We start from the raw sequence: 24,503 nt of genomic DNA, 5'->3' as shown, positions 1-24,503 counted from the left end.
GTACAAATATTATCGTATACAGTTAACTGCTAATGTTTGTTTTACATGTATATACACACTCCGTAAATCAATTTTAAAAAGATTGTCTATGGCATAACAAAATTCGATACTAAGCAAGCTGTTTTAAAATATATTATAGCTGCTATAAGGCATACAATAAAAATGTATTATAACCGTGCGCTTTTGAACGTTTCCTGAATCCAAATGTGATCCGAAAGTTTGGTAGGCCTAAACAAGATGACCAAGCAGGTGAATGCATGTTAAACAGTCTAAAAAGATAGTATACAGCAGACTGCTAATGTAAAATGCATGTAAAAAATTGGTTGTAAAATCTGATAAGAGTGGACCACTAAGTGTTAATTATTTGAATTCATACCCGAGCAAACAACGGAATGTTCTGAATTTTTACAAGTTGACCAAGCATGTTGCCGCATGTGATCGTTCCGAAACGACCACTATTCAAACAGAGAGCAGCAGGTTGGTATGTTTTTTTCCAACCAGCTTTGTGGAACACCGTTACTTCATCTACGTAACTTTTTAGCAGATGAAAATGTGTGTAAAGATTCTTGAGTGTATATAGATAAGAATTTAACATAAAAAATCCACATAAAATCAATTGTCAACTGAGAAAAACGTCAGCCTTCTGATTAGTCCTATTATTATTAGTTCCGATATTTTGAATACTCCTCTTCCGCAAATTGTTTTATAGACAGTGACTCATCTAATTCTTATATAATCATTTTAACATTTTAATCAAAATGAAAACGGATTCTAAGAAAAAAAAAATCGTAGACGATGTTAGGTGGATGGAGGCAGGGTCGCCGAGGCAGTGTGGCTTATAGGGTGACCATATAAAAAGGTTTGAATACCGGGTTCTAGAGATCTACATTTCCCATGTCCTTAAAGTATGTGATCACCAATTTGATTTTATGGAAGTTGACAATTGATATGAAATATCCTGTCTATCCGGATTGATCATTCTTTTCACGGCTACCATTATTGATTTCCGACTATATGATAATGACAATGATGAGAATATATATAATAATAACTTCGCATCACGATTATCATGTTTCTGTATTTTGTATAAAAAAAGTATTTCCCATCAATGTGTCCGCTGGTCCACGAAAGCCCGGCTGTTATGTATATTAATAAAGATTCAATCAAGCCAGGTCACTTTTTAACAAGGTTAATTCAAACATACTGTACGCGATGTGTTCGTGGTTCTTGATTATTATAATATAATAGTCAGCCGAAAAACGACTAAGTGAAAAATAGGCCTACTAACATTTTGGCAAAAACGCAAAAATTTAACGATTGTTTACCTCTGCCATTTCCGGTTTTGTGTTCTCTGCCACATACAGATTACAAAAACACTATGCCACTTTAAAAATTTTAATCTTATTTCAACAACATTTTGTGAGGGTGGTACAAATTGGGACCCTCAGTACGTAGGCCTACATACAAAGATGGGCCTATTGAGTGAAATACATATCGGAAGTTTTAGCCGCGACGATGCTAAAAGTACGCATGCTGGATCAAATATTTCACCACCAAGCAGTCAGGTCAGAGAACGCAAAAACCATGGCCCTGATACAAAATCCTTTTTGTTTATCCATTAATCGTGGATTAAAATTTGTGATGACATCCATGTGACAATGGACCACTTCATTCCATCAGGATATGAGATCATGGATGTATATTGTGAGAAAGTGGGCAAGACGACATGCGAAGCATTTCAGTATTGGCATTGTTTCGGGACGTACACAATTAGAAAGGTATGCAATATACATTGTTATTTATTATTTATTTTATCTATTTTAGCCGACACAAATGCTAAAATTGCATGTTTGTCTAGGCCCAAGTAGTCTTTGTAGATGATTGCTAAAATACAATGCAAATGATAATTTTAACAATTACTATTACTATTATATTATCATTATTAATAAGCCTATTAATATTATTATTATCGTCATCGTCTTCATCAACATTACCAGGCAATGAAGGCAAATGATAATTTTAACAATTATTATTACTATTATATTTTATTATCATTATTAATAAGCCTATTAATATTATGATTATTATCATCGTCTTCCACAACATTACCATCATCACCATCAGGTTCATCATCGTCGTTATCATCATCGTTATCATTATCATCATCGTCACCCTTATCTTTATAATTATTTTAGACGCAGTAAGGCCACGGTAGCATCCTCGTTTTTGTTATTGTTGTTACCAACATCGAAAAACCTAACAGCACTATTTCATTTTGAACTTGTACTTTCTAGCAATATGAAATTTTTGTTCCTGCTCTTTCTCCTGTTATTGGCTGTTGCAGTGGTCCAATCGTCTGCTCGGCGTGGAAGAGATCGCGGGCGAAAAAACTACCACAAACAAAAGAACAGACCAACAAACAATAACAGAAGACATCCACAAGACAGGCCTACAAACCAAAAGTGTTCAAATAAAGTAGAGTACGTTTGCGGCAATGATCGAAAAACGTATCGAAATTTCTGCGAATTGAGGAAAGCTACGTGTACTAACACCTGTCTAAAGTTCGCGGCTTATGGACGGTGTATGGACAATGGTAAATAATATCTAATATATTATAACACACTTACTTAGATCTTTGTAACTTGATTGGTGGATTTATTATTATTATTATAATTATTATTATTATTTAATATCACGGGACACTGGGTATCCTCACGCTTTTTTCGTTAATGTTTGTTCCATTCATGTTGTTTCACGCATCCACCTCCACGTACCTAATACAGTATAGTAACACTGTACTACTATTATGTTTTCATTGGTTAAAAGAAGGTTGACTATTCCATTCGGAGAAAGGAAACAAAAATTCATTGTCGTATCTACTAAATCAGTGTATTACAAAATAAAAACAGAATAATTTTATCCCTGCAATGGATGGAAAGAATAAGTAACGTGTTCACATTATTTAAGAGATATGTTGTGTCTGTCACCTAAAATAAATACAAACTTGGAAAAAACAATTTTTGAATTTCTGAATTTGTATTTTTCATTAAGTTGTAAACTCTCAATTGAAAATTAGAACGAGAAAATATCCCTCGGCAGTTAAACGGTACCATTCAGTATTCTATATAAATTGTCCTTGAAAACTTGTTTTCGATCAGTGATAATCTACTGAAAGTTGTATACAGGTACATTATGCGGTTATTTTTAAGGGCTTTTCTTTATTTTTTGGGTGGTAGTACATCTCTAATGTAATATAAAGATGAAACACAATGTGATTAATTATTTGTTTATAAAAGCCTCATAATACGGTTATTTTGTAAACATTAAAATATTATTAATCATAAGAATAAGTACAGACATTTCGAAATTCAATGACGAAAATACCCTTTGTTGGGTTTGTATGATAAATCCTACGCATTGACCTTTTTTTTTCTAATTTCAGGTCCCCGTGGGTGCGCTCGGTGCTCCTCGTCATCGTATTATAATTGGCCGTACACCAGAAAAGCATATGAAGTATGTGGAACCGACGGTATCACATACACCAAGTGTGAATTATGTCGTCAGAAATGTTTGACTGGTAACAGCAATCTTGACGTGGACTACAAAGGGCGCTGTGTCTCACCAACTCAGTCTAAAGGTAGGGAGACAAATATTTACTATGCTTACGCCGCACATTTTGTAGTGAATGCCTACTAAACAAATTTATTTTTTGAACATTCTAATGTTGTATCGTACTTTTATCTATATTTTTGATCAAATGTCTGTGAGGGTAATGTCAACAAATTGAATGAATCTATATTAATATGTGTATTAATAGGCCTAAATGTAGTTAATTATATAATTCATTATATAAGAATAATTACTAATACATCAATAAATAATAGGCCTAATATATTTATCTATTTACATATTTATATAATTTATTATATTAACATTATTAATATTAATATACATATATAAAATTAATAGGCCTAATATAATTATTCACTATAGTAATAATTATTAGTAATATTAATATACTTAGATTAATAATTTAAAGATTAATATTATATCAAATTAATTAATAATATAAAAATTAATTATGATGATATAAATGGTAATAGAACACAATACTGCAACTTCATAGTTTAAATGTCAAAACTCTGTTATTAATTATTGTTGTCTTGCAAATTCAATGACCTTATTAACTATAACAATACTGTAAAAATAACCAAAATCATAAAAAATAATTTTTAAATAAACTTGCTCATTTTGCAGTAACATACAAATTATTAACTTCAGCAAAGAAATTATTAAATTTAAAAAATGTGTTCCCTGATTTGTTAACTGGATAATTTTTCGCTGTAAAACGATGGTTTTTATGGGTAAGCATTTTTTAAATACACTAATTTCTATTTTCAATTTGATAATTTTTATGTTACTTCAAAATGGGCAAGTAAATTTCAAAAAGGATTTTTATGATCTTTTTTTGTTTTTGCAAGGGACAGTACATCTTTAATGATAATCACATAGACAATACTGCAGCTTTATAGTTTAAATGTGATATCTGTGTTAATTACAGTTGACTTTTCAATTACGTTATTCTTTTTAGGTGTAACAACTCTTAGGCCTACTATTAGGCCAACTACCACTACTACCAACACCACAACACCATGTCGCACCAACTGTCCTTTGGAGGTTGATACTGTATGTGGAACTGATGCCATAACATACCCAAGTCGGTGTGTCTTGTTTGCCGTCAAGTGTACCAATAACCCACGCTTGGAAATCGCTAATGAAGGGCCGTGCCGTGGGGACACACAAATCAACTGATATCACCATAAATAAATCTGATGTCACCATAAATAAATCTGATCATAAATAAAATTAGATTTAAAATTACTTTGAAGATATAATTATATACATAAAAAAAGATGCACATGTTTTAATGGTAATATGATAATGTTCTGGATCTTACTGAGAATTATTATTAAATCACATTTACTACCAAGTAACAGAGAGTCAATAAAAAAAGAGGAATATGTTCATTAGTTTAATTTCAATACAAACAGTTTATTCAGCTTTGGTCAAATATCTAACACACATATTTGCAATAGTAAGAACTGATGTTACCTTTGTACAAGTTTTAAATTATCGTATCAGATGAAGTATTATATCAATATTAATATATCTGTTTGCTTAACATAAAAATAAATAATATACAAAATAATAACTGATAAATAATAAATAAACAGGTTCCATGTATACAGTATATACAAGGATAGATTAAATTAATATTTGGAATAAATTATTTCATCAAAGGATATGGAATCATTCAAATTATACTAAACATTTTGTGACATATATAAAAGATTATAGAATATCAAAAGCATTCAGTTACACAAACTTAACATGTAAATGCCCTGAACCCCCTCTGAGAGGTTCTGAGCAAATCTAGACTCCTGTCAGGGCATTGTACAACACAGACATCACTATGGGTGCATACTATTGTATAACACATGGGTGTCATAATAAGAAAAGTTATACTATAACTTAATAAAGGTTATACCATTGTAAGTCTCTGTCTGAGAAAAAAACTTTTGTATTCCCATATATAGCCACAATGTGCCTATATATGGTAATGATGTGATGTCATCATGACCATATTTAGGCATGTCACATGTGTTTTTGATAGTTTGGACAGGCATCAAAAGAGACTGGCACTATAACATCATTTTGCTGAACTTGACGTACCTATTGATTAGTTTAAGATATTCTTTATATTAAAAGGACAGAAGTTGGACGGAATAGCTTTCACACACACAATAGCTTACAACAGCTAGAATTATAATCAAATATATTTACATTCATTATCAGGAACTTGTTCAAAATAAAATTAATGATTTTTGGCTAATAAACTTTATCATGTAGTAACTTTGATTATCTGCAAAATATGATGACAGGAAATAAAATGAGAAATGATCAGGTAAATCTCTGTCAATTTGTGTTTGGATGTGTACTGCATGTTTGGGGAGGGGGGTGTTGGGTGCTGTAATCTATATCTGTCTTTATTGTGCAGCTGTTGATTCTACTACTTCTTCTTTCCCTTCTTTGGACTCTTCTTTCCCTTTGGGCTTTTCTTTCCCTTTGGAGATGGTGATCTTTTTTCAGCTTCCGCCTTCAACATCGCCTCCTCTGCAGCAATCTCTTCAAGACGTTTACGCTCAGCCTCTAGGAACTTCTGGCGATAAGCTTCTCTTGGCTCATTCAACTTCTGACGTCTTTCATCCAACTCAGTCTGTTGAAAATGATAGAAATTTAAATAACCTTAAATAATAATAATATTGAACAAATTGAAAGCGCCAGTATCCGTCTTAAATGAACGCTCAAGGCGCTCCTCCTCAATAAAGTCAAGAAATGAAAAAAGGAAAATCAATAAAACCAGATACAGAATAAGAACCAGAAAAACAGTTATATATTACATAAACACCTGGAATATCTTTTAAATCTACCTGCATGTTACAACACCACACCCCACATAACTTTACAAAATAAACATAGCAACCCACTTGCAATCTTATGCATTCTTGCAGCTGTTTCTCTTTGGCTAAATTTCTCTGTATGCGGTCCTCTTCCCTGCTATCACAAAGTGCCTCACGGAAAGACCGGTATTCCTGAATTTGTCTCATCTTCTCCTCCTGTTGCCTAGCAATTTCCTCCTCATCTTTCAATCTTGGAGATCCGGTAAAGTTTGGAGGTCTAAACAACATATCAAGAGGATATTTAGTAGAAGCATTTGTTGATAAATTTGATTTTAGAAGAAAAAGAAAACAAAAGTTGTTTCATACCTCTGATGAGGGGTGAGATCCACTGTTCTCAACACCTCTTTTAGTGGTGGCGGTGGGGGAGGTTCATTTGTTAGAATTGCTTCTGATGGTAGCTGCTCCACATCTGTAGGCACTAAATCTATAATAAATATTATACAAGTTAGAAGGCGAAAGGTTCTGCTATACAATACACAAGAATAATGTACGATTGGTAAAAATAAATACAAACAATGAAATAAAAATCTTACACACCAGAATCTGTGGCAGATTGTGCTAGATTATCCGTAGGTTCTTCCACTTTAATCATATTTTCCTTAAGGTACTTTTCACGAGCAGCTCTTGCTTTGGCAGCTCTTCCAGGTTCCGCGGCTTCCCAGGCCTGCTTCATCGCTCGTATCTGATCTTGACGTTCAGTATCTTTCTTGATTTCCACTTCCTCCTGCGAAAATATGTAAATCAACATTTAATATGACAATAAACTGTGTATATGCACTTTAACTTACCATCCCTGGTTATCTGCAAAACCACCTAATGAGCACTGACATATTCAGCCCCCTGGGAAGCACCATTCCATAAGCAGCTAGAATAAGAGCTTGGTACTAAATTCTACCCGCTACCCATTTCTAGGTGGAGAGATCATGCATGTGGTGGCCTTGGACGGACATTGCTATTTTTTTAGTGGGTACTCATCTAAAGTATCAATCTAGTATTCACAAAAATAGTCTACAGATGAATTATGTTCTCAGATTTTTGTGTTTGTGTAGCGAAAGAAAGATACTGACCGTTGGTGTCTGGTCAAGAACAACTCGCAATGTCCAGTTTGGCTTGGTGACATCAAACTGTTGAGAGGATGGTCTTGAGGCCCCTTTTTCTTTATCCTTATCCTTATCTTTGCCTTTATCTTTACCCTTCTTCTTCTCTGTCCTGGACGAGCCTCCTTTATCTCCCTTTGGAGTGATGGGTCTGTCTTTGACGGCTGTGAACAAAATTTAAAATATGTGTTGAACTAATAAACTACAAAAAGATTTATTATTTGCTTTCAAATGTGAAGATGTTAGTAGCCACCTTCTCTGTAGATATGAAATTTTCAAACCAGTTTTGAAAATTTCACAACATATTATTATGCAATGCACCATCAAGCCCTTAAGCCAGTATTTAAACCCTCAAGATTATAAAGAAAATCACTTAATCAATATTTTAAGCTTCCACTCTCACTCATAAACTTCCAACAATTATTATTTAAATTGTTAAGCCTCTTGAATACCAGATAAAATTTTTGCAAAAGCTAAGCATCTAAGAGAAATCACAAATCACTCCATCAATAATTAGCATTCAAGTTTTTCATAAGGCTTTCATCAATTATCCAATGTGCTGCCACCAATAATTCTATTAACATTCTAAGCATCAAGTCTTTTGCAAATGATTAACCTAAACTTCATTACAGTTATAGGAAGCAATGTGGCATCAATTGAAACACTGATGAATTTCATGCCTTGAATGTCATCATTAAACTTTAAGCTAGATGCAATGCCTCATATTTTTTATAAAGGTGGGATGAAGATTGTTTATTTCTTTATAAATCAATGTTGATTGATGATGATTATCTGATGTACTTGGGTATTTATGAATTAACAAAAATCACCTATTCATAAATACACAATAAGTTAGTTCGTTAGGTACCTTAGTATTATGAATACACAATTCATGAATAAATGATGTATTAATGAATTAACATGTTATTTAAATTAACTCACACATTGTTCATAAATATTCAAGTTCTTTGGATATCAACCATGTTTATAAAGAATTAAACAAATCAACAGTGATGTTGTTAGTTTATGAGTAAGATACTTAAGTGGATAAACAGATAAATGCCTTGAATTTCATAGCACAGTATATATACGAAATGGTAACTGCGCTAATAATATATAACATAAACATTCCGTGTATTAACTGCGCTATCGCAATGTGAGCTATTTATGGGTTTATCCAGGTAAAGTATTAAAAAACATAGACCAGAACACCTGAGTATCTGAAATGATCAAAGTAAGTACACTACTTAGTATGAGAGAATATGAACCAAAATCAGCCGTGCAGAGTATTGGAAGTATGCAAATAAATATGCAAATAGGCAAATGTGTATGCAAATTACAGTTGCATATATGCAGAGAGCTAAGCAGTATAATATACTGTATACACAGCAAATATAAGCAGCATAAGAAGGAATTTTCCTACTACTATCCGATCTATGCTGAAAGAATGTATTCTCCTTGAAGAAATGATATACTGATATGTAATGAGGAAATCTATAGAATGTATGTAAAGTTGAGTTTCTAATAAGCCAATTTATAGTTTGAACTGCGCATGCCCCTATCAAGGTGAAGCAAAACATACACACAACATAGATTAATGCTGATTGAACTTGGATATGGGCTTGCACAGTTCAAAGTACAAATTGGCATATAGGTAAAATAAAGAGAAAGACTATAAAATGTGTATGTATGAATTAAGTTCCAAATTCATAACATAATGAGAAAGAAATTTGGATAGATACATACATTGATTTTCTATTTTTAAACAAGGAGAAAAAATGTAATGCGAGTCCCTAATTTATAAAAAAAAAACAAAAAAATATGATGGGATGTATGAATTGAGTTGTTGAGTTTCTAATTCTAATTGATAAAATAAGGAGAAAAACTATGAGATGTGTGTACGAAATAAGCTTCTAATTGTTTCTACTTTGGTGCAATCAATATTTGCTTGAGTCAAGAGTTCCATGAATTTGGTCTTGAAATCATATAAGAGGGCTCGCCATCCCAAAACCAATGTAAACTGAGTAACTAGCATAATAATATGGCAGTATTGTATACTTCGGTACAGAGAATTTGTAATAATTTAACTCATAACTTTGGCACTAACAGGCCTGAGAGCCAGAGTGTTTTTCACACTATAGATAATCCTAGCCAACTTGGGTTATATATTGTCTCAAGTATTTGTTAAATTTCATTTAATTGTATAGTATTCACTTGTTTATGTTACTGGCTGAATAGTAAGTCAATTCTAGTAAAAGACCAATCCTTTTAAAGCTTATAATGTGGTCAATAAGATAAAGTAAATTTTCATTTTTTTTTTTGGTCACTAATTCACTGATGCTGGTTTTGGGATAGCAGACCTCATATATATAATCATGTTTTCATTCTCATTTTTAAAAATTTCAGTATTAATTGTATATCGTTTATATATTATACTATTAATAATTCTATATTTGCATTTTCTGATTATTTTAATAACTCTTCAGACAGGCAACATTGATCAGTTTTTAAATTTTCTGTTTGACTTTTGACATTTGCCTTTCTTCCACCTAGTAGGCGGAACTAACTCAGTAACTGTCGTGTCCTCGACATCTTGTACTTCATTTGAGATTGTAATGACCGGCTGAACAGCTGAGCATGCAGAAAAAAACAACCAATCACAGCAAACATATTTAGGTGAATGTAAAAATCAAAAAGATAAAGTCATTCAAATGCAGAACAAAAAAAACAAGATGGTTTAACTCATCAACAATTTTGTATAGCTTCAAAAAATTAAATTACTAGACACTATTTACAGTTAAAACAAAATCTAGGCACTCATTAAAAGTGAAGAGTTTCAAGAAAGATGAAAAGGTTCTACGGTTGAATACACAAACAATATTTTAGAACACATTAAAACAGCATTCATTTGAGTATATGTTATATAATGACAACTTAGAGAATTATATATCCAGATAAACTAAAACACAGAAATGGGATTGTTAAGTAATGTTAAACATGCAGTATATGTCATCTAAATTGTAAAGTATCATAGTTAAAATTTAAAACTGTCTCTTATACACATCTAGATGTGTATAAGAGACAGGGTTTATAGTTAAGCATACGTGTCATAAATATTATTTCATTTCTATTTTTAAATACACTACATACATTTCTTTGATCTAAGTGGTCAATTTTTTGACACAATAAGGCAACACACTGTGGTAAAACTGAAGGTTTCCATACCTTTTAACTCCTGTTTCTCAAGCTCTTTGAGAACTTGGACGAATGCCCAACTGCTTTCAGAAAGTGGCCAGCTCTTATGCAGTACCTTGGCCTGAATAATGTACTTATGAGGCTGAAAAGGTATTGACATTAATATTTACAATAAACATTTAAAGGGACAAGTAAGTTCTAAGGTCAGGATGACTATCCTGGACAGCCAATCACATTCATACATAGCAAAATAAATGTGGGCATACTTATGGCAGTGGTAAAGCCAGTGGTAGCACAGTTGCCACACCCTCATTCCCCTCTCCCCTCACCCCCAACAGGACCCCATGAAATAATAATTTGGCTACTAAATAATGTTATTTTGATTTCCATTCCCTAATAGTATGGTCTAAAACAAAGGCCATACTAAGCCATGAAAACTCTGCCTGTGAACCATATCTGGGATTTTTATTTCAGGACGCCGTCCAAGGCTCTTAGTCAGCCCCTTGGTTCGGCCCATAAGTCGGACAAGTCAGACCCCCTGTCAGTAATCTAGAACCACCACTGACTCATGGGACTTTGCAGCTCACTATAAAAGTAAAAGAAATTTTAAAATATAGATTCAAGATTGTATATTTCTTTTATTAAAATATAATATAGAAGCCAAGGTAAAATTATTAATTGGCAAGTCAATTAAACAATAAAAATTATAAAATCACACAAAATAAAACACAATTTACTCATCGACAATAATGGCACCAAATGTCAACTTACAAAAGAAACAAGTAAACATTGGATAAATACTTGTAAGGTTTGTGAAACTGAAACAGACATAAACCTAAAGTGTAACATGAAGCATTGCAACATGTGGAACTGAATCCTAACATCTGGATTCTAAGAAATGGATATTGTAGAAATACACATTTTTGAGTGGAGATTACATAAGTAATCACAATTTATGTTTACACACACCTTTATGTCAATTTCACTGCCATCAAGTCCATCTTCCAATTTAGCAATGTTCTCAGAACTGTGACTTGCCCTCTGGGGAACAGAAAAACAAATGAATAAACATTCAACACTTTTTAATATCATCAGTCCTTATTGGTTGTGAAAACAAATTAGAGCCCATAAGAATGGGATTTGACTGCAATCATCTTAACAACCAAGCTACAGCACCTCACCAAATTTATGGAAAGAAGGATAATTTTAAGCTTAACTTAGTTTAATGGCTTAACTTACCGATCCTCTGCCACTTCCAGCTGATTGCTGCCTCTTCTTTGAGGTTAAACTGCTGCTGCTACCAAGACCTCGCTTAACAGCTATACAATAATAATAAAGATAAGTATTTAATAAAATAAAATTGCCATAAATATGCTTTTACATATAGGTAGAAGAAACGTAATTTAAAGGTAATTTTCTTTTTCTTCATGTATTTTATTTTAGTATGTTTTTACTTGTAGATGCCCCACGCAAATTATAATTGGATCAAATAAACTTAATTAAATATTGAATACTCATTCAATTAATACATCATTACTCATTTAATCATTCATCCGTTCAGTTGTTTGTTCATTTGTTTATTAATTCTCTCATTCAACCATTCATTCATCTATCCACTGATCCGGTTATCTTTTCATTCATAAAAGTAAAGGTAGAAATAATCTGTGACTTGCAGCTTTAACCAGGCTGAATTGCACACAGGCATGGACTAAGTCATTAAAAACTTTCTTCTTATCTGTGTCACATCATATCCAATCAGCTGCCAAGAGGCGCACAGCATCCGTCCATTCATCCGGATTTGTTCACTCACTTACTAATTCATTCATTCATGCATGCATTAAACCATAAACCTGCTTTACAACCTTTGAATAAAAAAATAGAGGAAATCTTACATGACCGACTACCCGACCGCCTCTCGTCTTCTCCAGGTTCTCGATCTCTCATGAAAGTGAATGCTGGGATTACAGCATGACCTCTGCCAGTTGTCGCTGCTACCTCTTCCTCATTGTCTAGCACGTGCAAACTGATGTAAACATCTGATTTCGACGTACTCATCTGGATACTGGCTATGTGATCTTCAGAAGGCTTCACAGAATATCTAAGGCGTATCCATATACATTATCATAGTGAATAAAAACAACATAGGAATGTATACTGTCCCTTTTGCTAAGTAAAACCAACCTCCTTCACTTCTTGGGGAGTGGGGTAAACCTAGTGGTGCTGCATTGCACACAGACTAACATTTTCTGTTTTTAAATCAAACCAAGTGAGCATTCATACTCTTGAAAATAATCTAAACTGCTACAATATGTGCCATATTATATTTTTATATGGAAATGAAACAAGTAAACTGACCATCATATATTATTTATTTAATTCATATTTTATTTTATTAATTCATTGATTAAAAAATTTAATGCTAAAATATTTAATATCAGGTTTATCAGACTCACCTGAAAATGATATTCTCTTTATTTGGCAGATAATAATCCCTGATTTCCTTCACACTGAATACACTGTTAAGGTTTTCACGTGCTGGTTGAGGCAGTGGACTGAGGGAGCCAATCAGACGCATCCTCCAGCGACCATTTGATATTGGCATATCAGTGCTGCGTGCTTCAGCCACAAATGTATAACCACGCTGTATTAAAGACATCAAAATACATTCAGTCGATATAAAATTGTAATGCTATATACCAGAAATATTGAAGAGAAAAGCTCTGGTAAAACTTTTTTTGCTCTTCTCTTATGATTTTATAAAAAATATAGCTTGCTAACGTAAAAAAAAGTCTTGCCGTATTGTCATCATCAATACAATCTACAATTTTTTTAAATTTTATAATATATGGCACTCTATGTCATATAGGTGGACGGGGAATCTATACTCCCCACCCACCTAGCCCTCTGCTCTTGAACTTTTTTGCTTTTGGGGTTCCCTCCACCCTCAACGACAGTTAAATGTCTTACTTTGTTTCTCTTGTATTCGTATGGAGCTACTCTTTGGAACACTCTTGGTATCTCTTCTCCTGTATCATTGTTGATCACCCTCAGCATGCAAGTTGGAATGGAAGCGTACAGCTTTGGAACCATAAGCAGATTTTCTTGCACAAAAAACACATCCCTACAAAGAAAAAAAACCACATATTAAAAAATACCACATATTAAAAAATACCAAGGTGATAAATTTTGACAAAAGTTTACTATCATTCATCATCAAATAGTGCAACAGTTTCAGATTAAAAAATATAGTACATTATTCATTTGATCAGATATGCCATATTCCTGTTATATTTATTTCAATATCTACAATATAAAAATAGTAAAATATGATGTTGACATCTAGGGCATTCCCAGTACAGCCATCAGCTGGTGGTATGGCTTGCTGCTTCTAACATGCTTGCTGTTAAATGTCATAGTTTTGCCTACAACATTCTATGATAAAACCTTCTATATGTATTGGGATCATGCAGCTATACAAAGATGGATGTTATCACTATGGAAATTAATTGATGTAAGTATATAAAACTCATGCGATATTGAAAAAGACAACCTATGAAAAGAATTATTGATGTATATAATGTGTTGATTATACAGCGGACTTGAGAATAGACCATTGATAACAGGACCAGGAGAGATTTCCATGGTTTACCACCAGTTTTAATCAACTGCGCTATGGTGTATAAATTACCTGAAGACAAGGAACCATGTGTTAGGTGGTTGATCAGCATACACACCCTGAAAATCAGCATAACTAATTTTATTCCATTCATCCTGGTAGAATGGGAAATGCGGCATCAAATCGGGATCAGTCTTAAACATGTTCCTATTAAAAAAAAAAAAAAAAAAGGAAAAACATTATAATCAGAATCAGATAACCTTCATTACAATTCATGAGCAAGATATGAATAATCTTTTATGTATTAAATTTTTCATTCAGTTATTCAATTCAATTGTTCATTCATTCAATCACTGTTTATTAAATCTAAAACATAATCATCATTTCATTATGTACTCAACAGTATATTCTGTATGTAATTAAACATCTAAAAAAATATCAGTTTATATACCTGAACAGCTGCAGTGCATTCTGTTCCAGATTCTGTTCAATAATTGCCCAAGCTTTTAACAGGTTGTCCTTCACTTGAACATTTAGCTCAGAACCTAATAGAATGCAGATGACACCAGATCAATAATCAATCAATAATCAATGTTGCTTTAAAATTCTGGCAGTAAAATATCTAAGATATCATAAATATCAGAAATTAATAGAAATACCATTTGTAGGTACAGTATTTTCAACTTTCACATACCTGGTTTTCTTGCTAGTACAATTTTTCTCACATAGTAACCCTTCCAGAACCTAGCAACCTGGGTTATAGCCGATGTCTCTTCTTCAGTCGCTTGTCTGTAACAAAACATGGATAAAACACTCATAAAAATAAAATTTTTAAAATATAATCTTAAACTGACAATAATCATCATTTCATTATGTACTGAAGAGGTCCACAGAAATGATTCTATTTTGTATGCTTTTGAAAATGATTTTAAAAAAGTGAATGAATCAAATCTTTTAAAATGGTGCAACAAATGTTTTATTTTTAATTTTCATCTTATATTTACATAATTTAATAGGACGATAAGTAAGCCAAAAAACAAAAAACTAACCGTCCTTGCCAGTTCTCTGGAACTTCTCCTGAAATATAAATTGGTAAATATTTCTGGTTAGCTCAAAAGCAGTAAATATTACACACAAACATCTTAAGATTTATCCATACTAACAAACTTTATTTTACAAGAACATGCGGCATACCTAAATATGGTCATAATGACATCACATCATGACCATATATAGGTACATCACGACTATATATGGGCATACACCATTTTTTTGTCAAAGAAAATTTTATAATCTGGACAAAAGTTTACTATCATTCATCATCAAATAGTGCAACAGTTTCAGATTAAAAAATATAGTACATTATTCATTTGATCAGATATGCCATATTCCTGTTATAGTGATTTCAATATCTACAATATAAAAATGGTAAAATATGATGTTGACATCTAGGGCTTTCCCAGTACAGCCATCAGCAGGTGGTATGGCTTGCTGCTTCTAACATGCTTGCTGTTAAATGTCATAGTTTTGCCTACTACATTCTATGATAAAACCTTCTATATGTATTGGGATCATGCAGCTATACAAGATGGATGTTATCACTATGGAAATTAATTGATGTAGGTATATAAAACTCATGCGATATTGAAAAAGACAACCTATGAAAAGAATTATTGATGTATATAAATGTGTTGACAGCCTTGGTAAAATTTATGGAACATGTGACAAAGATAATGAAAAAATGTAATGATGATGGTGATAATGATGATGATGATGATGATGATGATAATGATGATGATGATAATAAAATGGTGGTGGCTATGTTAGCAGCAGATATGATAGCAAAAGAAACATATGTAATTTAGTAAAAGTTTCTGTAATAAATCTAAAATATAAATTAAATAAGAAAATATAGATATTACGTAATGTATGTTGCTATGCATTAAACTAAATTAATATCAATCATATGCTGATTGGTTATTAACAGGTAACAGTACCTGAAAAAATAAGGTTTTTTTAATTATATACTTATATTAATTGGTATTTAAATGTTTATGCTTATCCTATGAAGACATCAAAACAACAGATCTCATAGATGTAACTATAGTTAATTATTATTAATTAATAGTCACTCAACACAGCATACAGTTAGTTTTATACAACAGCTTCCTTGTAAGAAGAAATCAATGGCCAGCAAAGAAATTTATGGTTGCGATCAAAAACCTTGCTTTAAAAATCACAGCTCTGCAATCTTTTTACCATCTGGCTATTATTAAAACTATTATAAAAAAAAGCCAGACTGATTCAAAATCTTTAAAATCTAAGGTTCAATGATCGATCAACCAACCAACCCACCCTGTCCCCAAATGTCACTGTGTTTGGGTAACAAAACAATTGGAGTTATAAGGTATTCAATTAAATATGAATTTTATTAAAACTACTTTCAATCACACAAAATTATACCATACTCAGCTAGTTGATTTTAATAGGTAAAGCATTAAAAACATAATTCTCACATCTAACAGCAATCCACTTGATGCTGAGTGTACAAAATGAGGAGTAGGTCTCAGACAGATGTTTAAGTGTTAAGTTGTTTAATTATGAGAAAAAAAAACAACTTTTATTTTAGTGGGAAATAAACCAGGACTCTTGGTAAACATCATAACAAACTAGATCTGCACTCCAATAAATTTACACTAATTCAACTATATGTAAACAATAACATAATGATTCAGATCATTAGAACACTGTGCAAATGTTAGATAGATGAAGGCAAAAAGTTAAGGCAAAGCTGTTGGGAATACTAAGACACATTCATTCAAGCAATGATGAAGAAATGAGACTTCGTATGTTGCCAGTAAGCAAGATGCTGATGATACACACACATGTTAATTCAAAAGGTAAACCCCAATCTTCCTCCACTTACGTTTACGAACTGCTTTGCCTGACTTTCTAGAAGCCCCGGTTGCTGTAAAAAACATAGTGAATGATAGACATGTGCTAAATATACCAGCACCCAGCTCAGATCAACCACACCACAATTTAAACACAAAAGTTTATTTCTATAAAACTTTGTCAACTAAACTATGACAGTGCATAATATAATTGTATACTTTAATTATATACTGTATACAGGTAGGTCAAAAAGTCATTTGCAGCTAACAAATAAACAATTTCATTTAATAAGTTAGAATCAATCATTACAAAAATGATTGTTTCAAAACATTTAAATGAATATTAGCATTCAGTATGAAGATCCACTTTTAAAGTTGCAACATCTTGACCACTGTTCACACTTCACAAGTTACTAATGATTTTTCATATGGAGAAATACAATGATCAAATTTAAACACTTAGGGAACTGTACACAAACGAGACAGATTTAGTTAACAAAATAACACATGCAAACATACAGTTCACTAACAAACAAAACTCCATTCTACAATATTTTTTTAAGTAAATCACTAAAATTTGTGGGGGAGTGGGGAGGGCAGTAAAACCATGGAACAAGAATTAGCAAATCACATGCATTTCATTTCGGTTTAGCAGGCCTGTAACCAGCATTGTGTCATTCTACAAGGTGGTCAGATTTGAGAGCAAGGGGTCTATTGATAAAGCTCCAGGAAGGTGGGGAGGGGGAAAGGTAAACATTCTAGCATGTAAATCACCATCATTTTGATAGTATTTTATGCAAGGGATGTAGGTGGTTTGGTATATAAGAAGGGTTATCTCAGAAAGGGGGAGGGGTGACTGAACAAATGATATCAGGTTACTTGTCTGTTTAGTGACATGCTTGCAGAGGTAAAGGGAAGATCGATACAAGCATAGGGGTTACACACAAGGGAAGGTGAAAGCAAGTTTAATCAAATCTATTTCTAATACAATTAGCTACATAACTGCTGGTACACCACAAGTGCACATACACACACACACACCATACACATGTGCAATTGCCAGTCATTATACCTAGGTCAGTTGACAGCTCATCTATATGTAGTGCCAAGACACAACAGAGGAAGTAAAAACAATAAAAATAAGAGTCAGTGATAATCAACAAGTACGAAGAAGTGTTGAAAAACTCAGGATGCTACCAAGAATAAACAACATGTATTAAAAATAAGTGGTTTACTTTTCGCTATACAGGTAGTTGCATAACATGCATATTAGTATTTAAGTTAACACACTCATGGTAGTTTGGAGTGATTACATTTAAACAAATAAATAACATGTTCATTCTAGTGTTCAATGCAGAATATTTCAAAAAAATTGGTTTAAAAAATACTTATTTTCTTTAAATGCTTTAATACAATATAATACGCCGTAAGAATGAATAACATTAGCCACAGACCCTAAATACAATAGGGTCTGTGCATTAACAATATTCAGGAATAAATTATGCAAAAGTTAACCCACCTGGTCGGCTACCACCTGTAACAGCACCTGCAATATTTTGAGTGATGACATCGAAGTTGAATGCTTTCCAAGCGAATGCTACGGCTGGCGTGAAACTTTCTTGCAACGCTTTCCTTAGCATGTGATACAAGGCTTCCCTGAAAACCTAAGCATTTTTAAAGGAACGTGTTTCAGGTTATCATAAGTTGTATGACTCGTTTTTTTCTGCACCTTTTTTCTACAGTTTCAGATAGTGATTCTCTGTACAGTAACTTGAATTTTACAGAATATGAGGCTTTATTAATAACAAGCCAGTAAATGGTTTTCTGTTAGAAAAAATCGAGCCACCAATTTATCTAACGCTTTGTCCGCATTATCAAATTTTTTGACAAAAAAACTGTTGTATGCCCATATATAGTCATGATGTACCTATATATGGCCATTACGTGATGTCATATACATATCATGTTACACGTATTTAACCCATTAATTAAGCACATGGATCCAAATTACGACTGTATCAGGTTTTATTGTACAGAATAAATATTCCTTGGTTCATGACTATATTTAGGTACGGTATGTCAAATATTTTTTGTCAAACAAAATTTGATGGGCTGCACAGGGCTTAAGATGTACTCCTTTGGATTTTTCAATAGATATTTCCGGAGTGTCAATCAAACTCGACAACTAACCAATCAGAACAGAGCCATTTTGTGGGACCTTAGCAAATAATATCCAAGGGGCGGGGCTTAGCAAAAATGTCCATTAAGGACACATTTTTCTTGAAGCATTGCATAATGAGCAATTAATTGATTAATCAAATGAGAAGAAAAAAATAACAACTACGCAATAATTTGTTTTAAATTGTAAGAATAGACTGTTACCTCATGGTTATGGATGGAAGCAATCACATCTCCTTTCTGAGGGTTGTGAGTATCTGCTAAAGCAGCCATCCCCTCTTTGAACCCAGACTCGTTGTCAAACTGCTGGATAGCTGTCCCGATACATCGCATCACTTGCAGAGCATGGTCAACGAATCTACAACTCTCCTAAAATCACCAAGAAAATAGTTAAAAATAGTGACATTTTTCATGTTATACTGATGGTAGTGTTTTATATAATAATAAATTCCATTAAAAATGAAATAATAAATAAGTGCATTATCGTCCTTACGTTTACATAGGTACATCTTGCAAAGGACCTAATAGTCCGTAAGCACATGATAACAGGGGGGCTGTATGGACCAGTACACCGGGGTAACCCCCTACTCATCTCGAAAGATGTACTGTGTCAATGAGCCAATTGTGTATACTGGGCCTACCTTAGTCAAGTTTGACATTACTGTCTCCTCATCACCAAAAACAAACTGAACAGTCGAGCAGAGGTGAACATGATAACCAAGAGGGGCGCTCATCATAAAGCGTAGAACGTGACGTCTGAAATGCAAAAATTGAGCACACATTCATATGGTATGTCTTAAATAACTTATAAATGAGAAAAATGCAAAACATCAAAATGTAATCTCAGCAATAAAAGTGTAACAAAGGTGTTTGGAAATTACAAATAATAATGATTATGTATTTTCACATATATTTTTATTGTTTGCAGTAATTCTGTTGGAACTGGTTTGTAAAATACTCACCCCGGGGGTAGTGTCAAACATGCTGCTTTGGAAAATGTTGTGCGAATTCTTAAAACTGGCTGGCCAACTACAAGACTCTTCCAGGAGTAGGGTTCAGCAACAAGCAAGCCTGGTGTCGGCGGTACAAACACTTCTTTATTGACGGAGGTTTTAGGAGGCTCAAGAGGTGGATCTAGCCAACGCGAGAAGGATGAGTAATTAACGATAATCTCGGTGGTTGCAAGATTATCAACAACTGGTTTGAATTGTCAAAGGTCAACCACACTACATTGAAAATATATGTAACATATACAGTACAAGTAGATAGTTGAAGAGCAAAAAGCAATGGTAAAGATGATGATAATGATGATGATGATGAAGATATGATGATGATGACGAAAATGATGAGGTAGATTGAGTATGAATAGTAATATATAAGAAATATCTGTTTCAATACAAAAAAAATATTCTCTCACTCTCTTCTTTCATTAATCTAAAAAAATGATGCTGATGAAGATGATGATAATGTTTATGCTGGTGATAATAATGATCATATCATGATGCAGACAAGAAGCAACTTTTTTGACGATGGGAATTTTCATGATGATGATGACAATGATGAAGATAATGGTAATGATGATAATATAGACATGATAGTAATAACTATCATCTTCAATATACCACAATTTTTATATGTCTCTCATTTCAATTTTTAAATAAAAGGATACACAAATACTGTGGAGCTCTGTCATCTACAGTTGTCTGTCAGAAAAAGAAAAATTTAAAATCATCATTAACATACTAAATAGAGGGTATAATGTCGCAAACAATACCTACAACATGAAACCTTTAGCTGTCACACCTCCATAAAAACAAAATTAAAAGAAATTAAAAATCACTAAGCAAATTATAAATATTGTTAAAAACAATCTCTTCTGTCCCACATCTTAACGCACTGCTCCACACCTATATTTCTGCCACTTACATGATGATGTGTCTGTGGGGACGGGCTGAAAGGAATCCTGGCTGGAGTCTGCGCTGTCATCGATGCACTTGGATTTGGACCGCCACCTGGTGCTGCTGACCGTTTGGAAGTAGTGCCTTGAAGATTCTTTAAAAGACAACCAAGGAACTATAAACATCAATCTTAACAAATAAAGCAAATACCAATATAACATGTTTGACGACTGCCCTTTGCAATTTAGTTTCTTATTTGTTGTTTCTGTAAGTCTCAAATAATGAAGCTGTTATCTAACTAAATTTCAAAAGATTTGTTTTGTACTTGTTAACACTGTTTTCAAATGAACAGATTAAGTAGAATTGATTTGTCTGTTGATGTATATATATATTTCTATTGATGTTATTTTAAGTTCACTTGCCTGGAAAAGACTATATGTAAGGTGGAATGATCAGTTAGTCCTAATGACTTTTAAATGTTTAAAAGGGTATACTCCATCTATCTATCTTCTAAATTTACTTTGAATATTGATTCCCATTCTAAATGTACAGGTAGTCAATCTCATAATAACCTTATTGTACCACAATTGAATAACTGTCAAAGCAAGAGAACTTTTTTGTATCGTTCAACAAAGTTGTGGAATGATCTTCCATATGACACAACTAATTTCATGGACTATTTCATCTTTTAAGAATTCGCACTTAATTATTTGTATTGTATATATATACATTTAGGAATGCTTATGTTTACTTGCATTGCTTTTCAATATTTGTATAACTTGCAACTGTACCACTTTGAAAAACATACACAAATACTGAAAGTGCATGCAGTAAAAAGACAGAATATATAAATAAATAAATAAATAAATTTTAAAGGCATAACAAAGTGTTAAATACTGTAATGTTAACCTTAAAAGCACTTTAAGTCAGTTTCTTGCTATTCAATATGTTTGATATATTAGTGATGTACACTAAAGATGGTTTATTAATGAAAGGAATACCAAATATACAAATATATATTCATTAGTGCAACCTTCTCCGCTCCCTGGGAAGTATAACTAGTCATGTGCTACTTGCTTAGCACATAGAGGAAATATATTATTACATATTATCTTAATATATTTCCTCCATGCTTAGCACATCCTACCAGGTACTCATTTATGCTCCTGAGTAGAGAGAGACAAACGTAGATAAAGTGCCTTGCCTAAGGACACAAGCAACTTGCACAGCGAGAGGTTTGAACCCTGACCTCAAGGTTGGGAGTACAAGCCACAACCAATGCACCAATCGCTTCTAATCATCATGACAATATATGGATGTGGTATGACATGACAGGATGGTGTGCATTTTGATACTTGGAGTATGTATTATACTATCGTATGATATCCTCATGCCAATATATGAATGTGGTATGACATCATCATGCCAATATATGAATGTGATATGACATCATCATGCCAATACTTTATGGATGTGATATGACATGATCATGCCAATATATGGATGTGATATTACATCATGCCAATATATGGTTGTGATATGACATTATCATGTTAATATATGGATGTGTTATGACACCTTAATGCCAATATATAGGTGTGTTAGAGGCATCATGCCAATATATGGATATAGTGACACCATCATGCCAAAACATGGGTGTGTACATCATCATGCCAAAAATTAGCAAACCACACATACAGTATTTTTTCACATAAAACTTGATAATGTGGACTATTACTATAAATTTCACAAGTCATAACATAAAATCCAAAAGCCAAGCATACGTCATCATTTTTTTGTCAGCTTAACAGACAATGCCGCCTTTGTCTGATGAAGTAGAGCAATGTCTAAGTTCCAAAAGGCATGCAATGACATGTGAATGACAATCTGATTAGACATTGTCTGTTATGTTTGACCTAACATATTATCATAACTGGTATAACCGCAGAGATGCTAAATTCTGCGGTTTATTAAAGCATTTCTGGTATCAAAAAAATACAATCCACCTAATACTATGCAACAGAGGCTGAGCTTTTTATAGCTTATTGATACAGATGCAAAAGTTAGTAAAACAATAAATACCAATATTGCATGTCCATGCTTTGTTATATTTGTTTGTGTAAACTTTTCAAAATATGACCAGACATTTGTTAAACATATGATTTACAGACTTAATATTGGGTTTAATATATTAATAACAAAACCAGCAAGAAGGCATATTACAATTGATTGATTGTAATATGACTGCTTTTTGACAAAACCAGATGAATTTAAAATTTGTTTGAGCATTAATAATTATAATAACGATTAAGTTAGTGATGTGACTTAGATGATGATGGCTGATGATGATAATGATGGTGGAGTCACAGTAATGATTGTGGTAATGAAGACGTTAGTGGTGCTGATGGCAATATTGGTGGCAATAATAATAAAGGTAGAGATGGTGATGATGGTAATAACCGTGAATGGCAGTGAATGTGGAGATAGTAATGGTAGTCATGGTGTTGAGGGTAATGGCAGTGATGGCAATGATGGTTTTAAAGCCAATGGTAGAAATAGTGGTAATGTGATGATGGTGATGTTGGTGATGGTGAAAATGGTGATATACGGTAGGTAATGGCAGAAATGGAGATATATGAAGGTAATAACAGAGATGGTGATGGCAGTGATGAAGATTAGATTACTAAAATAAAAACCAGTATAAATAAAAAACTGTTCTGAAAAATAATTAAATGTAATTGTTTTACCATATTCAATTGTAGAATTATTCAGTTTGCTAGCTGGTAATGAGTTAAATTTAGCTGGTCATACATGATTTGCATAAACCCAATGGCTGCAGGCTATTAATAATAGGTTGTCTACACAATTGTATGATATATTAGTAATTTGCATAGAACAGACAACTTTACAGCTTTACTGACAAAGATGTTGAACCTACAAGATCACCCGGCACTGGCGAATCAAATATTAGAGAACGACTTCTCTTTGAAGTTGCCGATAACTGCATCATCTAAGGAAACAATTAGACAGTGGCAGGCAATAGAGTGACATGCAGATTGCCATTATAGAGTATGATACTTGAACAAAGTCAGAGTGAAAACATT

General features: G+C 32.9%; 2 protein-coding genes across 18 annotated transcripts in view; one reads left to right on the top strand and one right to left on the bottom strand.

The window, feature by feature from the left end:
• Positions 1-1,469: 1,469 nt before the first annotated feature.
• On the top strand, positions 1,470-5,962 carry LOC117117713 (follistatin-like). The gene is made up of 5 exons (XM_033262107.1): positions 1,470-1,565; positions 1,681-1,778; positions 2,295-2,593; positions 3,443-3,637; positions 4,592-5,962. The coding sequence occupies exons 1-5, from the start codon at positions 1,470-1,472 to the stop codon at positions 4,810-4,812; spliced, it is 909 nt and encodes a 302-aa protein (XP_033117998.1). The 3' UTR covers positions 4,813-5,962.
• LOC117117784 (androglobin-like) overlaps positions 5,032-24,503 on the bottom strand; it is a 77,767-nt gene continuing 58,295 nt past the window's right edge. For 13 of the 17 annotated variants that reach the window (XM_033262236.1, XM_033262233.1, XM_033262232.1 and 10 more), the window contains 24 exons: positions 21,428-21,553; positions 21,171-21,204; positions 20,464-20,698; positions 20,143-20,257; positions 19,706-19,870; positions 18,843-18,987; positions 18,396-18,416; positions 17,356-17,397; positions 15,479-15,506; positions 15,124-15,218; positions 14,881-14,974; positions 14,502-14,636; positions 13,781-13,934; positions 13,267-13,454; positions 12,706-12,911; positions 12,053-12,132; positions 11,783-11,854; positions 10,844-10,955; positions 10,157-10,249; positions 7,589-7,782; positions 7,059-7,245; positions 6,828-6,945; positions 6,549-6,738; positions 5,032-6,277 (listed from right to left, as the gene is read on the bottom strand). In XM_033262236.1, coding sequence (XP_033118127.1) covers positions 6,071-6,277; positions 6,549-6,738; positions 6,828-6,945; positions 7,059-7,245; positions 7,589-7,782; positions 10,157-10,249; positions 10,844-10,955; positions 11,783-11,854; positions 12,053-12,132; positions 12,706-12,911; positions 13,267-13,454; positions 13,781-13,934; positions 14,502-14,636; positions 14,881-14,974; positions 15,124-15,218; positions 15,479-15,506; positions 17,356-17,397; positions 18,396-18,416; positions 18,843-18,987; positions 19,706-19,870; positions 20,143-20,257; positions 20,464-20,698; positions 21,171-21,204; positions 21,428-21,553 — 3,036 coding nt within the window. In that variant the 3' untranslated portion in view covers positions 5,032-6,070. The remainder of the gene's footprint in view (positions 6,278-6,548; positions 6,739-6,827; positions 6,946-7,058; positions 7,246-7,588; positions 7,783-10,156; positions 10,250-10,843; positions 10,956-11,782; positions 11,855-12,052; positions 12,133-12,705; positions 12,912-13,266; positions 13,455-13,780; positions 13,935-14,501; positions 14,637-14,880; positions 14,975-15,123; positions 15,219-15,478; positions 15,507-17,355; positions 17,398-18,395; positions 18,417-18,842; positions 18,988-19,705; positions 19,871-20,142; positions 20,258-20,463; positions 20,699-21,170; positions 21,205-21,427; positions 21,554-24,503) is intronic. The other 4 variants (XM_033262226.1, XM_033262223.1, XM_033262230.1 and 1 more) reach the window with 4 other exon arrangements.

This window comes from Anneissia japonica, unplaced genomic scaffold (assembly GCF_011630105.1).
Source record: "Anneissia japonica isolate Jap-2015-1 unplaced genomic scaffold, ASM1163010v1 scaffold234_len1672027_cov178, whole genome shotgun sequence".
Lineage (NCBI taxonomy): Eukaryota > Metazoa > Echinodermata > Crinoidea > Comatulida > Comatulidae > Anneissia > Anneissia japonica.
Note: the sequence above shows the minus strand (reverse complement) of the source record. Positions and strands in the feature narration are given on the sequence as shown.